We start from the raw sequence: 26368 nt of genomic DNA on the forward strand, positions 1-26368 counted from the left end.
ATTGCAAAGACAGAACTCTCACTCTCATAGAGCCAGGTAGGTGACACTTGTGAGATCAGGTGGGGTTTGTGACGTGCAGTCAGATGACACGTCCGGCCCGTCCCTCTTCCTTCCTTGATGACTTTATTTCAGAAGGGTGGCTCTTAGCTCTGATGGATGTTAGCAAACAAACGGGGTCCCAGTGATCAATACAAGTTCTGTTTACTGAGCATTGATGCTGCAAACTGAAGAAAGGAAATGTTTCACTATAAAGCTGCTTAGACTGAAGGTCTTCTAGAAGCCATCCGCACAATTTTCCACTTGCCCAGGAGACCTTTCCCCTCTGCATGCACGAGATCGCGTTAGTGTGTCGTGTTGGGGTTTACACTGATTAATAAATACCTGAAACTCAGAGCGCCTGGGTGGTTCAGTCAGTTGAGCGTCCGACTTTGGCTCAGGTCAAGATCTTGCAGTTTGTGAGTTCGAGCCCCAGATCAGTCTCACTGCTGTCAGCATGGAGCCCATTTCAGATCTTCTGCTCCTCTCTCTGCCCCTCCCCTGCTCATGCATGCTCTCTCAAAAAAAAAAGGAAACATTTAAAAAAAATATCTGAAACTTAAAAAAAAAAAAAAAAAAAAAGGTGGCTCTTGGGTCCTTGAGAGTTTCCCGGTCATGGGACTCAACAGAGGCTTCCTTAGCCATTAAAGCCATCTACAGAAAACATTTCATAAAAATTAAAACAAACCTTTTTTTTTTTTCTTTTTTTTTTTTTTTAATTTTAGAGCACACATGTGTGCCTGGGAGTGGGCAGAGGGAGGGACAGAATCTTAAGCAGTCTCCACACTCAGCGCAGACCCTGGCGCGGGGCTCAATCCCACCACCTTGGGATCATGACCTGAACCCAAATGAAGAGTCAGATGCTCGGCCAACCGACCCACCCAGATGCTCCTTACATCCATTTTAGTAGGACTGAGGAATTTCTGAAAGAAAGGGGTGGTGGGGGAGAGCCTGTTTCCTTATTTTCAGCTAGGAGAACCAAGCCTCTTGATTATAATTTGTACTTGCCCTTACAAATACAGAAAAGAGTACAAATGTTAAGCGTACAGCGGAATGAAGTGTTCATGGCTCTTAGAGGGAGACATGTTACCGACAGCCTAAAAGCCTCCCCAGCGCCCCATTCGTCAGTCTCGCCACCCCCCCCCCCCCGCCACTCCCCTCAAGGATAACCGCTAGGGAAGGCTGGGCTGGGAGACAGAACCCATTCTTCAGGAGTCCTTCAGGATGTCCCTGGGGGTGGAAAATCTAAGAACTACAAGGTTCTGAAGATATGAGGTCGTACGGGCAGGGAGGGGCAGGCCTGGCTCCACTGCCCCTAAGGTAAAGTTCGAAGTCCTGAGGTCATCTCTGCCGTTCTATAAGCCTGTCCCGACTTACCGTCCAGGCTCACGTCTCCCCACCTTCCTCCCCAGGTAGCCACACTGGCCTCTACTGAAAAAGACGTGTACTGGGCACCTGGCTGGCTCAGTCAGTAGTGTGTGCGACTCTTGATCTCAGGGTTGTGAGTTCAAGCCCCACCTTGGGCATAGAGCTTACTTAAAAAAGAAAAAGAAAGACATGTAGTTAACAGACACAACACCTGCTCTTGCTGTGTGCCAGGCTCTGCTCTAAATGCTCTGCAAACACCAGCCACTGTAACACCCTAACGGCACTGGATGATGGTGCTGTGATCCCCCAGCTACAGATGAGGACATGCCGGGAAGGGGCTGACATCGTGGACATGGTGTGGCCCCTGGGGGAGTCATGCACCTGTGGCCTCAGTGCCTTGAAGCCCTTAAACTCCTCAGGGCCAAGCATGTGACTCTTTTTACTTTGTGCTTCTTACTTTTTCTCTGAAATCTCACTGCTTGTAGGGTCTTTCCCTGCTCAAGTCGCAGGAAGGGCATGGTGACGCCTGTAGGAACTTGTGCTGCACAGGCCTCAGGATCACGTCCAACAACCCCATGGGGTGGTAGGATTTTGCCCGGTTTCTGAGTAAGCAGTTCAAGCCTTCAAATGATTAAATATCTTGGCAAGGAGTTTCTGACATCGCTTTGTCACCCAAGCTGCGTTCGGGGAGTGGGGGTGTGGCAAGCCGAAGGGGTGTGATAACAGGGCTCGTCTTCGAGGGAAAAGGATGTTCGGAACTTAGAGAGGTTGTGCGGATGACAGATGAGCGTGAGACTACCTGACCTTGAGCTTTAAGGTTGCTTTTATGAGAAGCCAGATTCTTTTTGCAATTTATATCCAAGTTAGTTGGCGTTTAGTGCAATAATGATTTCAGGAGTAGATTCCAGCGATTCATCCCCTACTTATAACACCCAGTGCTCATCACAGCAAGTGTCTTCCTGAATGCCCCTGACCCATTTAGCCTGTCCCCCTACCCACCTCCCCTCCAGCAACCCTCAGTTTGTTCTCTGTATTTAAGTGTCTCTCTCTCTCTCTCTTTATTTTTTTAATGTTTATTTTTGAGAGAGAGACTGAGTGTGAGCTGGGGGGAGGGGCAGAGAGAGAGAGGGAGACACAGAATCCAAAGCAGGCTCCAGGCTCTGAGCTGTCAGCACAGAGCCTGACACGGGGCTGAAACCCACAATCCATGAGATCGTGACCTGACCCAAAGTCAGACGTTCAACTGACTGAGCCACCCAGGCACCTGTGAATTTAAGAGTTTCTTATGTTTTGTCCCCCTCCCTGTCTTTATCTTATTTTTCCTTCCCTTTCCCCATGTTCATCTGTTTTATATCTTAAATTCCACATGTGAGTGAAGTCATATGATATTGTCTTTGACCAATTTCACTTATCATAATGCCATCCCATTCCATCCATGTAGTTGCAAGTGGCAAGATTTCCATTCATTTTGATTGCCGAGTAATACTCCATTGTATATATATATATATATACCACATCTTCTTTATCCATTCATCCATTGATGGACGTTTGGGCTCTTTCCATACTTTGGCTATTGTTGATAGTGCTGCTATAAACATGGGGGTGCATGTGTCCCTTCAAAACAGGACTCCTGTAACCCTTGGGTAAATACCTAGTAGTGCAATTGCTGGGTCGTAAGGTAGTTCTATTTTCATTTTTTTGAGGAAACTCCACACTGTTTTCCAGAGTGTGAAGCCAGATTCTTGACATTTACAACTTTTTTTTATGTTTATATATTTTTTTGAGAGAGAGAGAGCGCGAGTGCAAGCTAGGGAGGGGCAGAGAGAGGGGGAGAGAGAGAGAATCCCAAGCAGGCTCCATGCTGTCAGCACAGAGCCTGACGCGGGGCTCGAACTCCCAAAATGGGACATCATGACCTGAGCCCAAATCAAGAGTTGGACATTCAACTGACTGAGCCACCGGGCACCTCCAGATTCTTGACATTTTAAATGGCTCTTGAACCCTTTTGGTTTTATAAGTTTGAGTTGCCCCAGTGTAGCCCACGGATAAGCCGATGTGTTAATATTCTATGATAGTTTTACACTTCTTTAGGAGTGACACTGTACAGCTTTCATTGTACTTGCCTCGATTTGTTGTTACTGCTGTTTCGCCATAGCGAAACATTACAGTTACTCTAGAACAGGAACTGGGATGGTAACAGCTCTCTGTATTTTAACCACCTAGTGTCATTGTATCAGCGGTGAATTTTTATACAATCCAATGGATGTAAGCGCACTTACCAGCTCCAACGTTAAAAGTGCTAATACTGCACCTGACATTGAGGGGATGCCTTTGTTAGTTTCTCGCGAGGACCCGCGTGGGCCCTTCTCCTAGCTGCACGTGAGCTGTCCGTTCTGTCACACACCCGACTGCTCTGTGGCAGCCTGTTAAAATGTAAGGCGCTCCGTTTTAAAGGTCACGGCAGTGATTTTCTGCATTAAAGACACCCTAATACTTATTTCCTTGCAGCTCATATGTTAGATTTGATATCATTCGAAGGATCCTCACGAGGGTTTTCGGATGCAACATCATCATGGTGATGGGAATCACGGACGTGGATGATAAAATCATCCAAAGAGCCGGTGAGGTAAGCATCGATGACGACCATGTTGATCGTGTGAGTGTTCTGATCCCTGCGTGGCAGTGCCGTGGCTGTTGCACACGTGTGTTTTATGTCTCACTGTCCGTGTGTGACCCAGTGAGGATGTGCTGACAGGTTCTCAGAGGAATCCCTGTCCCGGTAAAAGAGGCCTGTTCGATTCTGGTCGCCAAAGCCTTTGATGCCGAGTCTTGCTCTGTCCTGGTCTCCTGCTTGAACCTCATCCTTTTCTGGCCCCTCGGCCCCCCAGCCTCCTGCGCAGAGGGAAGTCAAGGGCCACTTTGGGCTAGAGAAACTGAGCTCATGGGAGGCTGAATTTTTCCACCTGTTATGTGTGAAGCGAACGGGGCACTTACAACTCATACGGTATTTAGGGGAAGTTTTTTTGGGGGAAGTTTTAACTGAGGGGTTGAAGTTAAATATTACAGTTAAATTTTTAAAAGTCGACTTTCAAAAGTTTGTCTCTTCTGCTTGTCATAATTAGCAACTTTAACAATTATCTCTAAAGATCTGTAAAGGATTGTTAAACGGTCCAATCTATGCAAAAACCTACACAGAGCATGTGACATTCCTGTTATTTTAGACATTCCTGTTATTCCTGTATGTATGTACTGAACACTGTATGTCCTATTTTTTTTCTTTAGGAAACCAGTTTATAATGTTTTATAGTCTGCTTCCTCCACTTAGTGTATTTTGAGAATTTTCTTCATGTTCTTAAATATTCTCGAGCATTTTTAAATAGCCTCATAACATTCCATCACATGGACGTATCATAATTTATTTACCGTTCTTAGTTTTGGACTCTTAAGTGCTTCCATAGTCAAACTTATTTTCTAGAAACCACATCTCCCTGTTTCTTACAACTTGCCTTTTTTTTTTTTTTTTTTTTTTTTGTAACTTTTATTTACTTAAGAAATCTCTACACCTGACATGGGCTCGATGTCACGACCCTGAGATTAAGAGTCGCACGCTCCTCTGACTGAGCCAGCCGGGCGCCCCCCAATTTGCCTTTTTAACAACTCGACAGCATTCCATGCAGGGGGCTATGCAGCAGCTCCCCGTCTGGGCTGCGTCGTTTATAGCTGTTAAAGATAGGGCTGCTGTGAATGTCTTTTTTCCATAATGTCTTGTTTCACTAAACACTTTTCCCAAAGTGGAATTTCTGGTTGAAGGAGGAGTGGGTTCTTTGATAAGGCTTTTCTTCTAAGAGTTGGGCCACTCAGAGCGTTTACCAGCGGCACTGAACATGGGCTCCGGCTTTAAATGTGTTTCCTCGCTTCCCTCGGCACAGCTGGGTTGGCCAGTGGGCAGCTTAGCCGGTGTGCCGTGTTCCCCTACGGTAGACTCAATCTCCATTTCCAGAACTGTCCCCGAGGGTGTATCGAGCCACCAGGGGTCAGACCTCCGCCTGACTTTGTGCCCACGAAGGTGAGGGAGACCCTTCCTGGCCGCACGGAGCTTGTGTCCCCCATGAGGCGGACGATCCCACAGAGGGATGCTCGTGTGTCACATGGCTCATCTTCTAGCCAGGATGGGGGACCACAAGGAAATCCATCAAACCGCCCCGGAATTCAGAAATGACTCCCTGGAGGAAGTTAGCCCGCTGACCCGCAGTTAGTGTCAGAACAGGGTTGAGTCCCGGGACACCGGCTGCACGTTCGGTGACAGAAAGAAGATACCGCAGGCTGGGAGCGGAGAGCGGGCAGGCCGGCCTGGGTCACCGTCCCTGGTGCCCTGGTGGCTTCCATTCTGTCTCCGCCGCTGGGGTCAGGTGTCCCCCCGCTCCAGCCAAGGCCGTGCAGACGTGGGGAGCCGTCCCTTCGTCGGGAGCTGCAGTGAGGGGCAGACGTGAGAGGACAGCAGGGAAGTCAGGGGCGAGGGGTCCCCGGGCAGGTACCGCTCTGCGACAGCTGGCTGACCCCACAGGAGGAGGGGCTTGGAGTGGCTTCCCCAGGACTGTGTGACTTGAGTGTGTGCTCAGCCACCTCGCTGGGGGCACAGCCTTCTGATTCTAGAGTGAAGCTTTTGAGCAAACGAGCTGGCCTGGGGAGGGGCGGGGGGGCAGGGAGCTGTGCTGTTGTCTGGAATGTGCTAGGAGTGGAGGCTGGCCTGGGCAGGCACTGGGAAGGCTGACCGCACAGGGGCTGAGCAGGAAGGCCTGTGTTCAGAATGGAGACAGCACCCAGAAATCCGTGGTCTCTGACGTCGTGAGCACGTACTTGGAAGGAACATGGCAGCACGAGGCGTTTGGAAATGCAGGTTGGTTAAGGAGGAAGGTGACGCCGTGAGTGTTTCCTCCATCCTTACCCTCAGTGGGCACCTGACAGCCCAAATGGGTCCCTGAACTTGATGAATCGGGCTCTGCTGTGAATCTGCAAAATCGGGGGTGGAAACCTCGACCTGAAAGGCCTGGGTGGAGACGGTCAGGCTCTGGAGGGCCCCGGGGGAAGGGGTGGGTGTTGGTTAGCCAAGTGGGTGACGGGACACATGTCCCAGGAGGGGTGGCAGCAGGGGTAAACGCAGCTAGAGGGAAGTTAGAGGATTTCACAGATACCATGAGGAGGCAGCGCGTGTCAAAGAATTGTGTTATACTTAAGGGCACAGGCATGCCTCATTCGGTTAAGTGTCTGACTCTTGATCTCAGCTCAAGTCATGATCTCATGGTTCGTGGGATCAAGCCCCATGTCAGGCTCCATGCTGACCATGCAGAGCCTGCTTGGGATTCTCTCTCTCTCTTTCTCTCTCTCTTTCTCTCTCTCTCTCCCTCTCTCTCTCCCTCCCTCCCTCCCTCCCTCCCCCTCCTTCTGTCTCTGCTCCTCTCCCGCGTGTGCTCACTCTCTCTCTCTGTCTCAAAATAAACCAAAAACAACAACAAAAAAATCATCTCCTACTTACACTATGAACAGGCTGGTAGAATTGGCTGAAAGATTCTGTATGCAGAGAGCGCTTAATTTTTGACCCCTGAGAATTTCCATACTTGTCCCGTCATATGATGCTAATGTGGCACTGGGTAGATCTCTTCAAGATGTATCTGTAGGATGATAAAGCACGTATCTGAAACATGGTTATGAAAACATCTATTTGTTTTTTAGCATCTCGCAAAAAAGGCCGTCTTTGATCCAGTGCAACCTTTTTAAGTGACGGCGGTATTCTTCGTGCCATCTGCTCCGGCACTTTTAAAATATTTTAAATTATAACATTATGCTTTTCTGAATCACTCCCTTGACTTTAATTTTTGGCTCAGTGTTACAGTTTGTCGGGGATAAAAACTACAGATGGGTTTCTGGGGTGAGGATTTCCAGAGGAATATGGTACATCTGCATAGTCACCGTTTGTAAGAAAACTTGTAATGAGTGTGGCATAGAGATTTGAGCCAAAGGTATTCTTTCTGTGCTTCAAGAACACCGGCCCCTGTTGCTCTTCTTTCTGGGAGGAAGGCTGGACGCTCAGCGTGAGTGCCAAGGCCCGAGCAGTGGGACTCTTACCAGGGGGAGAACCAGCTTGAAATGGTTTATGATGGTCAGGGCGAGCTGGACAGGAATCTGAAATCACGGGACTAAGACGCCGTTTGGGCACCTGAGTCCTACGGTTTGCTGGGGGGTGGGGAGCAGTGCCAGCCCGATGGTAGTGGGATGACCAGCTGCCTAAAAATCAAATTTAAAAACTTTACTTTTAGAATATGATTCCGCTCCTCCCTGCAAAGCCGACAATGGATTGATATTCCCCTTACAATTCACTGTCACTCAGCATTTCCGAACCATGCCCTCTGGGCTCATGCGTGTGAGCTGGAGAAGCCACAGGCGGAAGAGGGGTTGCGTGTTTGCAGTATGGTACTTGCTAGGTCGTTACAGGAGTGTGTGTGTGGCCGTGTGCGTGAGTGTGCATGTGTGCAGCCGTGCACATGTGTGCGTGTGCATGTGTGTGCAGCTGTGCGTGTGTGTGCTGCTGTGCGCACATGTGCATGTGTGTGCGGCCTTGAACGTGTATGTGCGGCCGTGTGTGTGCTGTTGTGCGCATTGTGCGTGTGTGTGCAGCTGCGTGCATGCATGTGTGCAGCCATGCGCGTCTGTGCGTGTGCGTGTGTCTGCAGCCATGCGTGTGTGTGCATGTGTGTGCATGTGTTCTTACTATTCCCCTTTTTCTGAACTAGAGACCCGGATTCTAAAATTCACACGGGACGGCACAAAAGCAAGAGTAGCAGGAAAGTTCTGTAAAAGAAGAGTATTAAGGAGGGAGTAGTCCGACCCGATATTAAAACATACTTTTAAAGCTATGGAAAATTTTTTGTTTTCATAATCTTTCCCTTTTCTGGCACAGTTTTGAGGTCAAACAGACCTACGATCAATTGCATTTAGTGCACACGAGGCCCACAGCATGGTGACGTGTGCACCTGTGAGCCCGTCTCCCGTGTGCAGATGCATGTCTCCATCCATCCATCACCCTGAAAGTCTCCTCTGCCCCTGGCCATCCTCCCTCTGTGCCACCCTGCCCCCGAGCATTCACCAGTCTGCTTTTTGTCGCTCTCAAGGTTGTAGGAATTAAAGGTCATTGTACAGATACAATGAGCAGATAACGGGACACGTTAGAAAGTTGGACGTAGACACATTAAATAATGGAAATTTGTTTTATGGTAACGATGGCACTTCACATCAGTGGGGAAGAGAGGAATTATCCAGTAGAAAATGTTGACTGTTAGGTAAGCATCTGGGAGAAAAATAAACCCTGGTTGAATGTGTGCCTCAACCAAATCTAGGGCACATTGGAGACTTAATATAAAAGAAATGGAACCCCAAATTACTAAAGGAACTTTGGGGCAGTTTTTATAGCCTCCTATTGGGGAAGGGGAAGGCTTTCCTAAATTTGTTTCCAAACCCAGGAGCCATTTGTGGGAAAAGATCGAGAAATATAATTTTTTTTAACGTTTATTCATTTTTTGAGAGAGAGAGACAGAGCATGAGCGGGAAAGGGGCAGAGAGGGGGAGACACAGAATCCGAAGCAGGCTCCAGGCTCTGTGCTGACAGCTCAGAGCCCGATGGCGGGGCTCAAACTCATGAACTGCGAGATCATGACCTGAGCCAAAGTCGGACACTCAACCGACTGAGCCACCCAGGCGCGCCAAAGATTGAGAAATATAAAGGATTGCTAAATATAAAAATCTTTTCTACATGACCTAAGATAACCATAGTGTTGAAAGACTGTGAAAATAATTGAAATTCACATCAGAGATAAAAGGCTAATTTCTTTCATGTAAAAATACTTCCTACAAATCGGTAAGAAGAGAAACGGGTATGGTGGCCATACGTTCCCTGTGAATGTTTCCTTTTTTTTTTTTTTTTTAATTTTTTTTTTTTTTTTAACATTTATTTATTTTTGAGACAGAGAGAGGCAAAGCATGAACGGGGGAGGGTCAGAGAGAGGGAGACACAGAATCGGAAACAGGCTCCGGGCTCTGAGCTGTCAGCACAGAGCCCGATGCGGGGCTCGAACTCACGGACTGTGAGATCATGACCTGAGCCGAAGTCGGCCGCTCAACCAACTGAGCCACCCAGGCACCCCAGTTTCCTAAACACGTGAGATGTTCACGCCCCCTCAGAGGAGGGAAATACATGTTACAGTTACGAGAAAGCATCCGTTAGCTGTCATGTTGACAGCGTCCAGAGGTGAGTCCCTGCGCGGTTGGGGCTGGCCCCACAGACACTGACGCACCCTCCATGGGGACTGTGGACAGTAGCCAGCAAGAGTATGTGCATGTGCCCTCTGCCCGGCTGTCTCAAGTCCAGGGCCGTAGCTCAGAAATGAACCTGCATGTGTGTGATGTGACGTGTGTCCCAGCAGAAGACAGCGTGACAAGGGGCTTGGGGAGGGGCTCTGAGTGTGGGTGTGTGATGGGAGGCAGTCAGGGGACAGGTCCGGGTGGTGGTGGTATCGTGTGCAGGCCGCAGGTTCAAGGCAGGGCGGTACATTTCAGGAGGGAGTTGCAGATACATGTGCGGGGGGTGCTGGGGGTCATGTCTTCAACAGAGGTGTTAACCAGCATTGTCCATTCACACCGTTGTCTTCACAGCCGCACCGAATCCTCGTGGCAAACTTGGGGGTCATCTCTGTGTTGCAAAGAAAGCCTGAGGCACAGGGGTTCATTGCCTTCCCCACGGCCACACAGCTGAACCGCCCCTTTGTTCGCCAGGTTTATTTATTCAGTACCTGTCTGTTGGTGAAAATTTCTAGGATGATTATCTGTCTGGGGCCCTGGGCAGGGAAGACCATGGCTGCAGAGTGATGGGGTTGGAGGGGGCATCTCACTTGGGAAAGTTTCTTACTGTCTGGGAAGCGGGAAACGGAGCCCTGGCCTGGGGGCCAGGGGCTGGGGAGGAGCCGGGGCTGCGGAGGCCAGTTGAGGGAGGGAGCGGCTCCCGCTGCCTTCACATGCCCAACAGTGTCCGGTGCCGTGTCCTGCTTTTGGTCTCCGAGTGTTTTTTTCTGCTGATGCCGAAAAGTAAAAAATACTTTGGGAGCCTGGTTTTGTGCGCCAGCGCCCTCTGAGAAGCTGGGGCTGCAGGTGCGCGTCCCCAGATGCCCCAAGCGCAGGATTCCACATCTGTCTCCGGGGCCAGCCTGCCCACCCGCCCTTGGGTGGAACACTGCCTGCCCACTGCCCTGTGTTCAGGTGCTGTGTTACTTTCAAAATACTTCCCCGAGTTCCTCTTTCATGTATTTTTGACTTGTTTTCTTTTGCCCCCTGAGGGGTAAGGGATAAGATAGGAACCCAAGTTTCTGCTTATTATGTAGAATAGATTGAAGTAGCTTGCCCTTGCCCTTGCCCTTGCCCTAGAAAAGTGGAGGCTTTTGTGTGTGTTTTTGGGTTTGAATTACGTAACAGAAATCGTCACATTGTTTATTCCTTTTTTCTCTCTAACCAGAACACAGGGTCTGTAATGAGCCTTCGTGACTAGCTAAGTGACTACAAGGACTTGGAGACCTGACACTGAGAGCCCCTGTGTGAGCAGGCCGTGGTGAACTGAGGCCAGCCGCGTGGGGCTCCACCTGCTGACCAGCTCGCCTGTCTCTCTGCAGATGAATGTGTCACCTGCTTCTCTGGCCAATCTTTACGAAGAGAATTTTAAACAAGACATGGCAGCCTTGAAGGTAAAGCGTGTTGTTGAGTCCTCTCACCACAAGGGGGTGCCATGAGCGGTGGAAGCCAGCACGGTGGACCTCCACTTTTCACCCGCCGAAAGTCACTTCTCCTTTGCCTTCCGTCAGGTTCTCCCCCCGACGGTGTACTTGAGGGTAACTGAAAATATTCCTCACATCATTTCTTTCATCGAAGGAATAATTGCTAACGGGCATGCTTATTCGACAGCACAAGGTAGGGTTATGCTGCTTGAACTGATCATTGGGGAAACGCCTGTAGGGTTTGGAGGAACTGGACGCGTGTGAACGACTTCCTGGAGTAAGCCGGATGGTTTACTGTCTTTCTTGAGGTGATTCCTGTGTGAAACATGAGATTTTCTTATGGTTATTGTACCTCTTGGTGAAGCTGTTGAATCCGTTCTTTTTAAAAGTATTTTCCATGGTCACAGGAAGACCTGAACATCTGGAGAGCTCACCTAGATAAAGCAGTTACCGCGGCCAGGTGGCAGGCGTACAGGTGTTCTTTCAAGCCCTTCTTTTAGCGTGGTTGCAATTTTCCATGACAAAACCTGGGGATGAAAGCCCAACCCTTAAAGTTGCACATTTTGTTATAAAGACTAGCCCTCTGACATTTTTCTCTGTGTGCGGGTGTATGTTTGAGGGGCCAGCGAAATCGGGCTGTGGACATCCTGACCCTCCCACGTGCACCTCTGAGTAAGAGAGCACCCCGCATAACCGGGGTCGTTATCTGACCGAGGTGCTGGACAGTCCCTACCGCATCCTGTCCTCCACATATTCATGCCCTCCATTTGTCCCTGCCTCCCCCAGCCTGGTCCCCTGCTGGCCGCCCACTGTCCGGGGCTGTGCCTTCTGTCTGTGTTACCACTGGTCAGCTGTTTGGGGGGGCCCCTTCCTCTGGCTGTGTGTGTGTGTGTGTGTGTGTGTGTGTGTGTGTGTCCCTCTGGCCGAGGTCTCCTGTCCTCGGAACTTTTCTCCTGGCATTTCTGCCTCTGGGATGTCCTTCACTCTCAGCTGCACCCCCTCCCCCTCCCCCCGGTCCTTCCTGATCCAAGTCCCACCTGTCCTGGACCCCCCAACCAAAGCTTTCTCCCTCCCAGGACGCTGCTTCACCGCTCGTGGTGGAAAGCGGACTTCGGCCCTGTTCTGGTGCCGGTGCTGTGTGGTTGGTAGCCAGGCACGTGCTGCCTGAACTTGCTGGTCATGCCCTTGTGTTTTGTCACTTTTTGTTATTTCTGGGGCCACAGGAACCTTGTGCTGTTAATGAATGACCCACCAGCATGCCCAGCCTGGGGCTGGGAGAAACGGGTATTGTGACGTTTGTTGCAAGTAAATAACAAGTTAAGTCACAAACTGTAAGGCCTGAGGGTGGACACAGCTTCTGCAGGTCACTGGACTTACTGGCCGAAAGCATCCTTCTTGCAGGGTTCTTGCTGGGAACACAGACCCATGGAGGGGCCCTGGGTCCCCCAGGTCCCTGGACCGTGCGCTGCCTCTCTCGGTAACCTCTGCGTACACAAGAGCATGCGTTTTTGGTTTTGTTTTTCCTTTACCTTATTTAGATTTTGTTTCCAAGAAGAACTTGTTTTTAAGGGGCTTAGGGGACTGAACTGGAGTTTGCTCCAGAAAATACAAGAATTGTTTCCTTGTGGCCGCCCTGTGACGTGGAGTGAGACGCACCACCTGGAGGGCAACCCTCACGAGGGGCAGAGGCGCTCATCCGAACGCGCTTTATCATTTTATTACTGTGCTTTATTGTCAGTTTTTAATAATGATAGCGTAAATGTAATGAAGTCAAAGTAAATTGATGTTAACTCAAATTCCATTAATTTGAACTTTTCAACAGTTCCGTAAAATCTTGGTTGTAGTTTGAATTTTGAACTCTTTGAGGAAACAGTTCAGCAAATCGGTAACATGAGCAAAGGTGAGGAGAATTGTCTCCTTTTTGAGAGCGTGTTGACGTTCTGACGTGGTGGACAGCAGCTCCCAGTGTCCCTACTTACCCCCGGCGTAGCTTGGGCTCTGATATGAGCTCTGGGAGAAGAGGACAGGCCGGGGCAGCGCCCAGCCACCCAGGGCCCTTGTATCAAGTCCTTCCCCGCCCCACCCCCACCCCCAGTCAGGATAGAGATCTGATGTCACAGTCCTGGCCGCTGAGCACGGGGCTCCTTCCTGTGGCGGGGGGAGGGGGGGGGGCAGTGCTCCAGCACCCGCTTCCCCCTCGTCCATCAGGGTGCTCAAGTGTGGAGGTGTTTGGGCTCCAAGTGAAGAGATGGTCGTAGACATATCTGGGTCAAGACGGGTTTTTTGTAGCCGCAGAGCCCAGAGCTGAACGCAGGCTGCGGTAACACTCTTTTTCCCCTCTCGTGAAAAAGAACCATCTCGTTTGACGTAGATCTTACACTTGGGTTTTCACACCCACTCTGGATGTTCGTGATGTGTGCAAATGCGTGCTTTTACGAAATAGTGGTGGTGGCATGAATTCTGAGTTAGAGACAGAACAAAGGGGCCACGTGAAGGCCAGATGCCAGATTCTGAGTTTGAGTCCTAATTACCAGTCAGCTCCCAAGGCCGTGTAGATGCTGATACTTAAGACTTGAGAAATGATGAGTTTCTAATTACCTTTGTAAAACAGGCAACGTCTACTTCGATCTGCGGTCAAGAGGAGACAGGTACGGCAAGCTCGTGGGTGCAGTCCCCAGTCCCGCCGCAGAGCCAGGTGGGCGGACACCCCCCCTCCCCTGTGCTCAGCCTCCCCCTCCCCTGTGCTCAGCTTCCCCCTCCCCTGTGCTCGGCCATGGTGATGGCACCAGACCGTCCATCCCAGCCGTGCTGTGCATTTAAGTCCCTCTTTTCTAAGAGAGGAAATTTGTGGAGTATGAGGTTCACACGGCAAGTCATGAGTCTCCCCCAGCCCTTCCCCAGAGAGCACACGTTCACGGTGTCCCATCTCCCCACTCTCCTCCACCTTGCTGGTGTGTTCAGTTCCACGTGTACTTGGCCATACGTTACATCCCCGTAGGTATTTTACCATATAGTACGTTCCTAGGGGATTTTAATCTCTTCCTGCAGTCCCTTCTATTCCAGTGACTGTTAGAATGAAGCTATTTTTGTGGAGAAGAAATGTGTATAGAGAAGTAAATTTAAAATAATTTTAGGGGCGCCTGGGTGGCTCAGTTGCTTAAGCATCCGACTCTTGATTTTGGCTCAGGTCATGATCTCACGGTTCATGGGATCGAGCCCCGCGCTGGGCTCTGTGCCGATGGCATGGAGCCTTCTTGGGAGTCTCTCTCTCCTGCTCTCTCTCAGCCCCTCCCCTGCTCTCTCTCTCAAAATAAATAAACTAAAAAAATAATAATAATAATTTTAAAAGGATACTATTTAAAAGAACCAAATAAAAACAAGCAACATCTCAAAAGACAAATTGTCCAAGTCATTTCTGTCTTTAGGCATTATCCTCTGCTCTATAAACAATGCCATTTAAATTTAATTACTGACAGTATTATTTGACTCCTCAGAAATGGTGTCTGTTACTCTTAATAGTATCCTGCTCCCCTTCTGAAAGGCCAGAACGGAGGACCGCTGGACTGGCCACACGTGTTCATATGCGGTGTGCCCCCTGGAGTCACAGGACGAGCTTCTGAGACACATGTTCTAGCATCAGCAATGCTTTTGTGTTTTGATGGACTTTATTTTTGGGGGCACTTATAGCCTCACAGCAAAACCGAGGGGAAGGAACAGAGATTTCCCACATTCCCCTGCCCCTACTCGTGCACAGCCTTCCCCATTATCAGTGTCACCCACCAGAATAGGACGTTTGTCATAGTGGACCTGTGTTACACATCATCACCCAGAGCCCATGGTTTAACATCAGGGTTCACTCCTGGTGTTGTACATTCTTTGGAGTTGGGCACGTGTGTAATGACACGTATCCACCACTGTGGTATCACACGGGGCCACCTCCCTGCCCTCAGACCCCTCCCCGTGCTCCACCTGTCCGTCTTCTATCCCTCCTGACCCCTGGCAACCAAGGATCTTTTATCAGATGCATAGTTCGGCCTTCTCTAGAATGCCATAAAGTTGAAATCATACAGTCTGTGACCTTTTTCAGACTTGCTTTTTTCACTCAATACACATTTAAATGAAAATGTGCATTTAAGCCACTAGGCCCCACCAGGACGTGGGCAAGGGGACTCAACTGTCCTTGGGGACAGGGGACTCAACTACCTTCCACGTCTCTTCATGGCTTGATAGCTCATTTCTTTTTAGTGTTGAGTAATATTCCACTGTCTGGATACAACACGGTTTATCCATTCACCTGTCAGAGGGAATCTTGGCCACTTCAAGTTTTGGAACAGAGAGCCCAGTAGTGGCTCATCATACAACCTCATGTTGTCTCCTGACCCTCCTCTTTGGGGTTTTCTTGCCCCTCCAATGTGATGGATATTCTGGTTTTTGGTGTGTGGTTTTTGTTGTTGTTATTTTTCTCTATATAATTCTCTTTTGGGGCAAAAAGTTACCCTGATACTCATTTACTGGCAAACACAGCTTTCTCACAACAAGAATAAGGCAGAGAGAGCTCAGCCCAGTGCCCCCCTGGGAAGAAGCCTCAGTGTTTGTTATTTGAAATCCCGACTCGTTCTGCTTGGTGGGAGCTGGCCTTAGCTCCGCAGTGAGACCTCACAGTCCGGCATGTTTTAGATAAAAGCGTTGGGTAGTCCTTCCAGTGGCCACCTGGGGAGAGAGACCCGTGAATGAGAGATGTGAGGTCACTGATAGGAAGGCACAACATCTTTGGGATGTGCCTCCTGCCTCCGTCTGGTGGCGGTGCTGTGTGGGTTTGCCTGTTGTAGATTCTCGCCCCTGATCGGTCACTTGATCTGTTGGCAGTTGATTCTGACAAGCGGCACCCCAGCGACTTTGCCCTGTGGAAGGCAGCTAAACCCCGGGAGGTGTTTTGGGCCTCTCCTTGGGGAAACGGGAGACCTGGCTGGCACATCGAATGTTCCACCATCTCAAGGTAAGGTTTTGTGTCGCCATGGTGGCTCACACAGTGCCCAACCTGGCTGGCACAGGGTGTGGATGTGGACAGTGGGGACCATTCCGGGGCTTGGGAGGAAGGCTCCGGGCTCCAGAGGAAGGGACCAGCCGTAAGAAGGGAAACCAAACCCCGTCCAGTGTCAGCGCCTGTTCTTTTTAGTGGAAAAGCCAGCTGTACAGGTCGGTTCTGGATTTCCCGTCACACACCGGACACTTCCAGGTGTCCCTTTGTCTTTCCTCTTCTGTGGGTTTGGGGCGGGCCCCTCAGGGACAGGGAGCTAGACCACCTTCCTCTTGATTTTTTTCTTTTTTTCTCTTTCATTAAGTTTTTTATCTTAGTTCCGGTATAGTTAACATGCTGTGTTCTGTTAGTTTCAGGTGCACAACGTGGTGATTCAACAATTTCGTACTTTATTCAGTGTTCATCACTATGAATGTACTCTTAATCCGCACCCCCTATAACCCCCATCCCCCGCCCACCTCCCCTCTGGTGACCATCAAGTCTCTATAGGGTTAAGAGTCTTTCTGGGTTTGTCTCTTCTCCTTTGTTCATTTTGTTTCTTAAATTCCACACATGAGCGAGATCATAGGTATTTTTGTCTTTCTCTGACATATTTTGCTAGCCTTTATTATGCTGTCTAGATCCATCCATATTGTTGCAAATGGCAAGATTTATTCATTGGCTGAATACTATTCTATCGTGCGTGTGTGTATGTATTTATGAGTACATATATGTGTGTGTGTATGTATGTATGAGTATATATGTATGTACGGGTGTACATATGTATGTATCTATGTACAAAACACTTTCCTTATCCATTCATCTATTGATGCACACTAGGGCCGCTTCCATAGTTTAGCTCTTATGAATAATGCTGAATAAACATAGGAGTGCATGTATCTTTTTGAATTAGCGTTTTTGTATTTTGGGGGTAAATACCCAGAAGTCTGATGACTGGATCCAAGGGTAGGTCTATTTTTAACTTTTTGAGGAGCCTCCATACTATTTTCCACAGTGGCTGCGCCAGTTTGCATTCCCACCAACAGCACATGAAGGTCCCTTTTTCGCCACCTTCTCGCCAACACTGGTTGTTTGTTGTATTGATGATTTTAGCCATTCTGACAGGTGTGAGGTAATCTCGTAGTTTTGATTTGTATTTCCCTGATGAGAATGATGTTGAGCATCTTTTCATGTGTCTGTTGGCCATTTGGATGTCTTCTTTGGAGAAATGTCTGTTCACTTTGGCCCATTTTTCATTGGATTCTTTGGGTTGTTTTTGTTTGTTTTTTAAATTTTTTTTTTTCAACGTTTTTTTTTTTATTTATTTTTGGGACAGAGAGAGACAGAGCATGAACGGGGGAGGGGCAGAGAGAGAGGGAAACACAGAATCGGAAACAGGCTCCAGGCTCCGAGCCATCAGCCCAGAGCCTGACGCGGGGCTCGAACTCACGGACTGCGAGATCGTGACCTGGCTGAAGTCGGACGCTTAACCGACTGCGCCACCCAGGCGCCCCTCTTTGGGTTGTTTTGTGTTGATTTGTATCCATACTTTTTCCTTCCTTCCTCCCTCCCTCCCTTCCTCCCTCCCTCCCTCCCTTCCTCCCTCCCTCTTTCAAGTAGGCTTCACACCCAGCATGGAGCCCAGCACAGGGCTTGAACTTATGATCCTGAGATGAAGACCTGAACTGAGATCAGGAGTCAGACGCTTAACAGACTGAGCAACCTAGGCATCCCTGAGTTGTTTAGTTCTTTATGTATTTTAGACACTAGCCCTTTATCTGATATGTCATTTGCAGATATCTTCCCCCATTCAGTATGTTTTCTTTTAGTTTTGTTGATTGTTTCCTTTGCTGTACGGAAGCTTTTAATTTTGATGAAGTCCTAATAGTTTATTTTTGCCTTTATTTCCCTTGTCTCAGGAGACATATCCAGAAAGATGTTCCTATGGCTGATGTCAGATCACTGCCTGTGCTCTCTAGAAGGATCATTATGGTTTCAGGTCCCACATTTAGAGCCATCATCCATTTTGAGTTTATTTTTGTGGATGGTATAAGAAAGTGGTTGTTTCATTCTTTTGTATGTAGCTGTCTAGTTTTCCCAACACCATTTGTTGAAGAGACTGTCTTTTTCTCTTTTTCTTGCATATTCCTGTCTTCTGTGTTGAAAATTGACCATAGAGTTGTGGGTTTATTTCTGGGTTTTCCATTCTGTTCCATTGATCTGTGATGTCTGTTTTCACCAGTACTGTGCTGTTTTCATTACTAACACTTGAAGTCTACAATTGTGATATCTCCAGTTTTTTCTTTTTCAAGATTGCTTTGGTTGTTTGGGGTCTTTTGTGGTTCCATACAAATTCTAGAATTGTTTGTTCTAGCTCTGTGAAAAATGCTGTTGGTATTTTGATAGAGATTATAATAAATGTATAGATTACTTTAGGTAGTATGGACATTTTAACATTTGTTCTTCCAATCCATGAGCATGGAATGTCTCTCTTTTTAAGTAAGTTCTATGCCCAGTGTGGGGCTTAAACTCACAACCCCCCAAATCAAGAGTTGCGTGCTCTACCGACTGAGCCAGCCAGTTTTGTTTTTTTGATGAGTCTGGCCAGAGGTCTGTCAATTTTTCTGGCCAGAGATCTTTTCAAAGAACCAGCCCCTGGTTTCATTGATGTGTTCTCTTGTGTGTTTTTTTGTTTGGTTGGTTTTGTTTGTTTTTTAGTTTGTATATCATTTATTTCTGCTCTAATCTTTATTGTTTCCTTCTTTCTGGTGGTTTGAGGTTTTGCTTGTTCTTTTTCTAGCTCCTTTATGTGTAAGGTTAGATTGTTCATTGAGATTTTTTCTTGCTTCTTGAGGTAGGCTTGTGTTGCTATAGACTTCCCTCTTAGAGCCACTTTTGCTGCATTCCAAAACATGTAGACCATTGTGTTTTCATTTTCATTTGTTTCCATGTAATGTCATTGATTTCTTGATTGATCCACTCATTATTTAATAGCATGTTATTCAATCTCCCTGTATTTGTAGTTTTCCCAGATTTTTTTCTTGTGGTTGATTTCTAGTTTCATAGTGTTGTGGTCAGAAAAGATACATGGTATGACTTTGATCTTATTCAATTTGTAGAGATTCATTTTGTGGCCTAATGTGGCCTAATTCTCTTCTGGAGAATGTTCTATGTGCACTTGAAAAGAATGTGTATTCTGTTTTAAGATGGAATGTTGTGAATATATCTGTTAAATCCATCTGGTCCATTGAGATGAGAGGGGTGTTAAAGTCCCCTATTATTGTGTTACTATCAATTAGCTCCTTTATGTTTGTTACTAACTGTTGTATGTATTTGGGTGGTCCCATGTTAGGTTCATAAATATTTACAGTGATTATATCTTCTTGTTGGATCGTCTCCTTCATTATTTTATAGTGTTCTTCTTTATCTGTTGTTCCAGTCTTTGTTTTAAAGTCTTTTTTGTCTAGCATAAGTATTCCTACCTGGCTGTCTTTTGACATCTGTTTGTATTATAAATGTTTCTCCATTCTCTCACTTTTGTCTGAAATGAGTCTTGGGGTGCCTGGGTGGTTCACTCGGTTGAGCGTCCAACTTGATTTTGGCTCAGTTATGACCCCAGGGTCATGGGATTGAGCCTCACATCAGGCTCCATGCTCAACACGGGGATGCTCTCTCTTTCTCTGAAATAAAAAAAATAAATAAAAAATAAAAAAAGATTTGAAATGAGTTTCTTTTTTTTTTTTTTTAATTTTTTTTTTTCAACGTTTTTTATTTATTTTTGGGACAGAGAGAGACAGAGCATGAACGGGGAAGGGGCAGAGAGAGAGGGAGACACACAGAATTGGAAACAGGCTCCAGGCTCCGAGCCATCAGCCCAGAGCCTGACACGGGGCTCAAACTCACAGACCGCGAGATCGTGACCTGGCTGAAGTTGGACGCTTAACCGACTGCGCCACCCAGGCGCCCCTGAAATGAGTTTCTTGTAGGCATCATATATAGATGGGTCTTATCTTTTTATCCACTATCACCTTATGTCTTTTGATTGTAGCATTTAGTTTACATTCAAAGTAATTCTTGATTTATTGTTGTTTTGTTACTTGTTTTGTGGTTGTTTTCATAGTTTTTCTCTGCTCCTGTCTCCTCTTTCATGGTTTGCTGGCGCTCTTTAGTGATATATTTGAATTTCTTTCTCTTTATTTTTTTGCAATCTATTATTGGTTTTTGATTTGTGGTTACCTCTAGGTTTGTTTATATTGTCTCCTGTATATAGCAGTCTGTATTAGGTTGATGATCACTTAAGCTTTAACCAATTTTTTATTCTTAACCATGTTTTAGGTATATGGTGTCATACTTTACGTCCTTTTATTTTGTAAGTCCTTTGACTGATTTTTTATAGATATACTTATTTTTACTGCTTTTGTGTTTTTTCATTTTCATACTCTTAGTTTGGTCTTCCCTTTCTACTCAGAGAGTCCCCTTTAACATTTCTTACAGGTTTGGTTTAGTGGTTATGAATTCCTTTAGTTTTTGTCCAAGAAACTCTTCATCTCTCCTTTTATGAGTGATAGCCTTGCCAGATAGAGTATTCTTGGATGCAGGTTTTTTTCTTTCAGTACTTTGAATATATTATGCCTCTCTGGCCTGCAGAGTTTCTGCTGTTCTAAAAAATTCGCTGATAGCCTTATGGGGTTTCCACTGTATGTAACTGTCTTCTCTTGCTGTTTTAATTTTTTTTTTTTATCACTATATTTTGCCATTTTGATTATTCTGTATCTTGGTGTGGACCCCCTTGGGTTACTTTCCTTGGGGGATTTCTGTGCCTCCTGAATCCAGATATCTGGCTCCTTCCCCAGAGGAGGGAAATTTTCAGCTATTATTTCTTCAGATAAATTTTCTGTCCCCTTTTCTCTTATTCTGGAATCCCTGTAACGTGCTTGTTATTACACTTGACAGGGTTGCTGAGTTCCCAAAGTTTATCCTCATTTTGAATTTTTTTTTTTCTCTCTCACCAGCTCAGTTTGATTACTTTCTGTTGCTCTGTCTTCCGGGTCATTAATTAGCTCCTCTGCTTCCTCTAGCCTGCTGTTTATTCCACCCAGTGTATTTTTAGTTTCATTTATTGTGTTCTTCATCACTGTTTTTGTTTGGTTGTTTAATCTTTCTGTTAAGGGCCTCACTGACATCCTCCACTCTTTTCTCAAATCCAGTGAGTATCTTTATGATCACTACTTTAAATTCTCTTTCAGATACAGTACTTACCTCTGTTTCACTCGGGTATCTTGCTGCGGTTTTATCCTGCTCTTTCATTTCGGACATACCCCTCTGTCTCATTATATCTAACTCTGTTTCTAGGTGTTGGGAAAGTCAGCTATGTCTCTTGCTCTTGAAAGTAGTGGGCGGTATGCACTTTTAACTTTTAAAAGTCGGTATGCCTGACTTCTAACAAGGGGCACTGGTCCTTTTCCACAGGGGATGCCAAGCTGCTGTGGAAACGGGGTGGCTGGGGCTACTCTGTGAAGTGTGCACGGGAAGGGGGGTGCAGTTTTAATAAGGTTTGTGTGTCCTCCCTGGGAGGTGACCAGCCACCCCACTGGGATCGAGGCCCCACAAAATATGTGGGTTGGGACATTCGGTGTTGGTGAGCTTCGGGTCAGTCTTCTGGGGAAGGGGACTGCAGCACTGGGGCTAAGTCAAGCATGGGGTAGCGGGACAGTATAAGCAATTTACGTCATGTCAGTGCAGTGCTGGTTCTCACAGGTGGCTGTGTGTTTATGCTGAGGGGCAAGGGAGGGAAATGGTGTCTTCCATGGCCTTTGTTTCTGGAGGGATCTCCCTATGATCCCTGCCTCTCCAGATACGTCTGAGATGAGTAAATAGCTGTCCTTCCTGTATGCCCCAGGCTTTTTTCAAACTGCTGCTTTGGAGTTAGGACATGTGCAGGCTGTTTGTTGTGATCCCTCTTTAAGGGCAGACACTCAGCTTCCTAACGCCCTCCTGGCTCTCCCAGAGCCTAGCTGCTGATTTTTTTTTAATTCTAGGTTTTTAATTCCTGCTGGTTGTAAGAACTCATGAAATTCGGCCTCTCTCACTTTCAAAGCCAAATGCTGTGGGGATTCATCTCCCCCGTGGGGGCTTCTCGGCATGAGAGTCTGTTTCTTGCCCTCCTGCCTGCTCCTGGCTCCCTCCCGACTGTGGTCAGCCGGGGCCATTTTAGCTCCTGACTGCATCTTTGCCCTGCCCACCCCTCTTTGATGTGGCCTCTCCTCTACCTTTAGCTGTGGAGTTTGTTCTGGGAGTCTTTGGGTCATTTTCTGGGTTATTTCTGCTGATATGAGTGTTTTCTAGTTGTATCTGTGGGAAAACGTGAGCTTAGGATCCTCCTATTTCACCGTCTTCCCAGCCTCTCTCTAGACCACCTTCCTTTTACTTGCTCTTGGTTACCAACCCGCTCCCCAGAGATGGCTCTGGATCGGACCCCTCAGGCACCACCCCAGCTTCCCCTTTCCTGGCTCCTCAGTCTTCAGTCTGCCCACTCTCCCAGCTCTTCCTGGGCAGCGCCAAGTACTGGATGTTTCTGTCTTGGGGATCTCCACAAACAGATGCTTTTGTGATCTCAGTTCCAGATTTGCAGGAATCTGCAGAATCTCCAGATTCTGCTTTTTTTTTTTTTTTTTTTTTTTTTTAGAGAGAGAGAGAGAATGAGCAGGGGTGGGGCAGAGAGAGGGAGGGTGAGAATCCCAAATAGGCTCCGACAGCGTGGAGCCCAGTGCAGGGCTTGAACTCACAAATCACGAGAGCGTAACCTGAGGCAGGGTCAAAAGTCAGGACGCTTAACTGACTGAGCCACTCAGGTGCCCCGTCTGCTTCTCATCTTACCATCTGCATTTGACCTGCTGTTGTCTCCAGGCATCCCCACTGACTCCTGAGGTCTCCTGAGGTCAGCAGTGACCCCCACCGCCAGCTGGTCAGTGACTGGTGGTCAATACACCTGCCCTTTCCTTGGCTTCTGTGAAACAACTTTCTTCTGGTTTTGCTGGGGCCTCCTCCACCTTAGATCTATGTAGATGGGTCCTCTGACTTCCCATGGTTCTGTCGGTAGCGAGACGCCCCTTTTCTGTGTGTGTGTGGGGGGGGGGCACACGGTAGGCAGCACACCACATGTGCTCTCTTGTACAGGCGTGCCTCATTTTACTGTGCTTTGTAGATGCTGCTGTTTACAGACTGAAGGTCTGTGGCAACCCTGTGTAGAGCAGGTCAGTTGGCACGGGTAGCATTTGCTCACTCTGTCTCTCTGTGTCACATTTTGGTGATTCTTGCCATAGTTCAAGCTTTTTTATTATCGTTATAGTTGGTATAGTGATCTGTGATCAGTGATATTTGGTGCTACTGTTGTGATTGGGGACACGTGACCCCCGCCAGGTAAGATGGCGAACTTAATTGACACGTGTGTGTTCCGACTGCTCTGCCAACTGGCTGTTGCCCCATCTGTCTCCCTCTTCTCGGGCCTCCCTATTCCCTGAGACACAACAGTGTTGAAATTAGGCCACTGATAAGCCTACAGTAGCCTCTAAGTGTTTAAGTGAAAGGGAGAGTCACACGTTTGCCACTTAAAAATTTTTTTAATGTTTTATCTATGTTCGAGAGACAGAGCATGGGTGGGGGAGGGGGAGAGAGAGAGGGAGACCCAGAATCCAAAGCAGGCTCCAGGCTCTGAGCTGTCAGCACAGAGCCCAATGCGGGGCTCGAACCCACGAACGACGAGATCGTGACCTGAGCTGAAGTCGGACACTTACCAACTGAGCCACCCAAGCGCCCCATGTCTCTTACTTGAAATCAAAAGCTAGAAATGCTTAAGCGCAGTGAGGAAGGCTTGTGAAGACTCAAGACAAGCCAAAAGCTGGACCTCTCGTGCTGAACAATTAGCTGCCTTGTGAATGTAGAGGAAAAGTTCTTGAAGGAGATGAAAAGTGGTATTGCGGTAACCACATGAATGAGAAGAAAGTGAAACAGCTTTTCTACTGATATGGAGAAAGTTTTAGTCATCTGGATAGAAGATCACACCAGCCACAACATTCCCTTAAACCAAGCCTACTCTGGAGCGAGGCCCTGACTCTCTTTAATTCTGTGAAGGCTGAGGGAGTTGAGGAAGCTGCAGAAGGAAAGTCTGAAGCTGGCAGAGGTTGGTTCCTGAGCTTTAAGAAGCTGTTTCTGTAAAAGCGCAAGGTGGAGAAGCGAGCGCCGACCCAGAAGCTGCAGTGAGCTGTCCAGAAGATCTAGCTAAGACAGTGAATGAAGGAGCTACGTTAAACCACAGATTCTCAGTGTAGACAGCACCTTTCTGTCAGAAGAAGATGCCATCTCGGCTGGAAAGAAGTAGTCAATGCCCTGCTTCAAAGGACAGACTGACGCCCTTTTAGGGGCTAATGCAGGCGGCTGGCGACTTTAAGTTGAAGCCAGTACTCATTTACCATTCCACAAATCCTAGGGCCCTTAAGAATTAACGCTGAATCTATTCTGTGTTCTGCAAGTGAACAACAAAGTCCGGATGACAGCCCATCCGTTTATAACATGGTTTCCTGAATGTTGTGAGCCCGCTCTTGAGACCTGCTGCTCAGAGAAAAAGATTACTTTGAAATGTTTTTTGTTTTTTTTTTTTTAACGTTTATTTTTGACAGAGAGAGAGACAGAGCATGAACGGGGGAGGGTCAGAGAGAGGGAGACACAGAGTTTGAAACAGGCTCCAGGCTCTGAGCTGTCAGCACAGAGCCCGACACGGGGCTCGAACTCACGGACCGCGAGATCATGACCTGAGCCAAAGTCGGCCGCTCAACCGACTGAACCACCCAGGCACCCCGAAAAAGGTTACTTTTGAAACTGCTTGTTGACAACACACCTGGTCACCCAAGAGCTCTGATGGAGCTGCACAAGTTTAGTGCTGTGTTCCTGCCCGTTAACCCAGCACCCATTCATTCTACAGCCCGTGGATCAAGGAGTAATTTCAACTTTCAAGTCTTAATATTTAAAAAGCACATTTTGTAAGGCTATAGCTGCAGCAGAAAGTGATTCCTCTGGTGGATCTGGGAAAAGTAAACTGAAAACCTTCTGGAAAGAATTCCCCATTCTAGATGCCACCGGGAACATTTGTGATTCATGGAAAGAGGTCACATATCAACATGAGTAGATGTTTGGAAGACGCCGATCCAACATCATGGAAGAGCTTGAGGGGCTCGAGACTTCCGGGGAGGCAGTCACTGAGCTGTGGTGGAAACAGCAAGACAACTAGACTCAGAAGTGGGGGCTGAAGACACGACTGAATGGCTGCATCTCAGGGTAAAACTTGAACGGTTGAGGAGTTGCTTCTAAAGGATGAGCAAAGAAAGTGCTTTCTTGAGATTCCTGGTGGAGACGCCATGGAGATTGGTGAAATGACAACAGTCATTTATGAAAGCTACGAGACTGTGTCATAAACTCAGTTGAAAAAGCTGCGGTAGGGTCTGGGAGAATTTTGAAAGAAGTTCTGTGGGTAAAATGCTATCAAATAGCTTTGCCTAAAACAGAAATCATTCATGGATGGGAGAGTCCATCGATGTGGCAAACTTTCGTGTTGTCTTATTTTAAGAAACCACCACGGCCACCCCAGCCTTCATCAGTCACAGCCCTGATGAGTTAGTGGCCACCACCATCAGACAAGACTCTCCACCGGCAGAAAGATTACCAGCCACTGAAAGTTCACGTGGTGGTTTGCATTTTCAAGCAATAAAGTATCTTTTCATTAGGGTGTGTACAGCGTTTTGTAGACAGAATGCTGTTGCACACTTAATAGCCGACAGTGTAGTGTGAACATTTATATACGCTGGGAAACCAAAAAGTTCATCTGACTGGCTTGTGATACTTGCCTTACTGCGGTGGTCTGGAACCGAGCCTGCGGGAATCTCCTGGGTTGCCAGCAATATCTTTTTCTCCCTCTGCACTGTGTCCGGGAACCGCCTGCGGTGGTTCTCGAAGCCCGTCATTGTGCCTCAGCTCCATGGCGCTGTGCTGTGTGGGTGCACCATTCAGCTAGCTGGGACCCTATGGATGAGCGTTCAGTTCCCAGTGTTTTGTTCTTATAAATACCTGCAGTGAGTAGCCTGCA

At 47.5% G+C, this 26368-nt stretch overlaps 1 protein-coding gene across 3 annotated transcripts in view; it reads left to right on the plus strand.

The window, feature by feature from the left end:
• Positions 1-26368, plus strand: part of CARS2 (cysteinyl-tRNA synthetase 2, mitochondrial) — a 44757-nt gene that overhangs the window by 1614 nt on the left and 16775 nt on the right. For all 3 annotated transcript variants that reach the window (XM_058742673.1, XM_058742681.1, XM_058742687.1), the window contains 5 exons: positions 3913-4030; positions 11115-11186; positions 11304-11409; positions 13828-13911; positions 16083-16212. In XM_058742673.1, coding sequence (XP_058598656.1) covers positions 3913-4030; positions 11115-11186; positions 11304-11409; positions 13828-13911; positions 16083-16212 — 510 coding nt within the window. The remainder of the gene's footprint in view (positions 1-3912; positions 4031-11114; positions 11187-11303; positions 11410-13827; positions 13912-16082; positions 16213-26368) is intronic.

Source organism: Neofelis nebulosa, chromosome 1 (genome assembly GCF_028018385.1).
Source record: "Neofelis nebulosa isolate mNeoNeb1 chromosome 1, mNeoNeb1.pri, whole genome shotgun sequence".
NCBI lineage: Eukaryota > Metazoa > Chordata > Mammalia > Carnivora > Felidae > Neofelis > Neofelis nebulosa.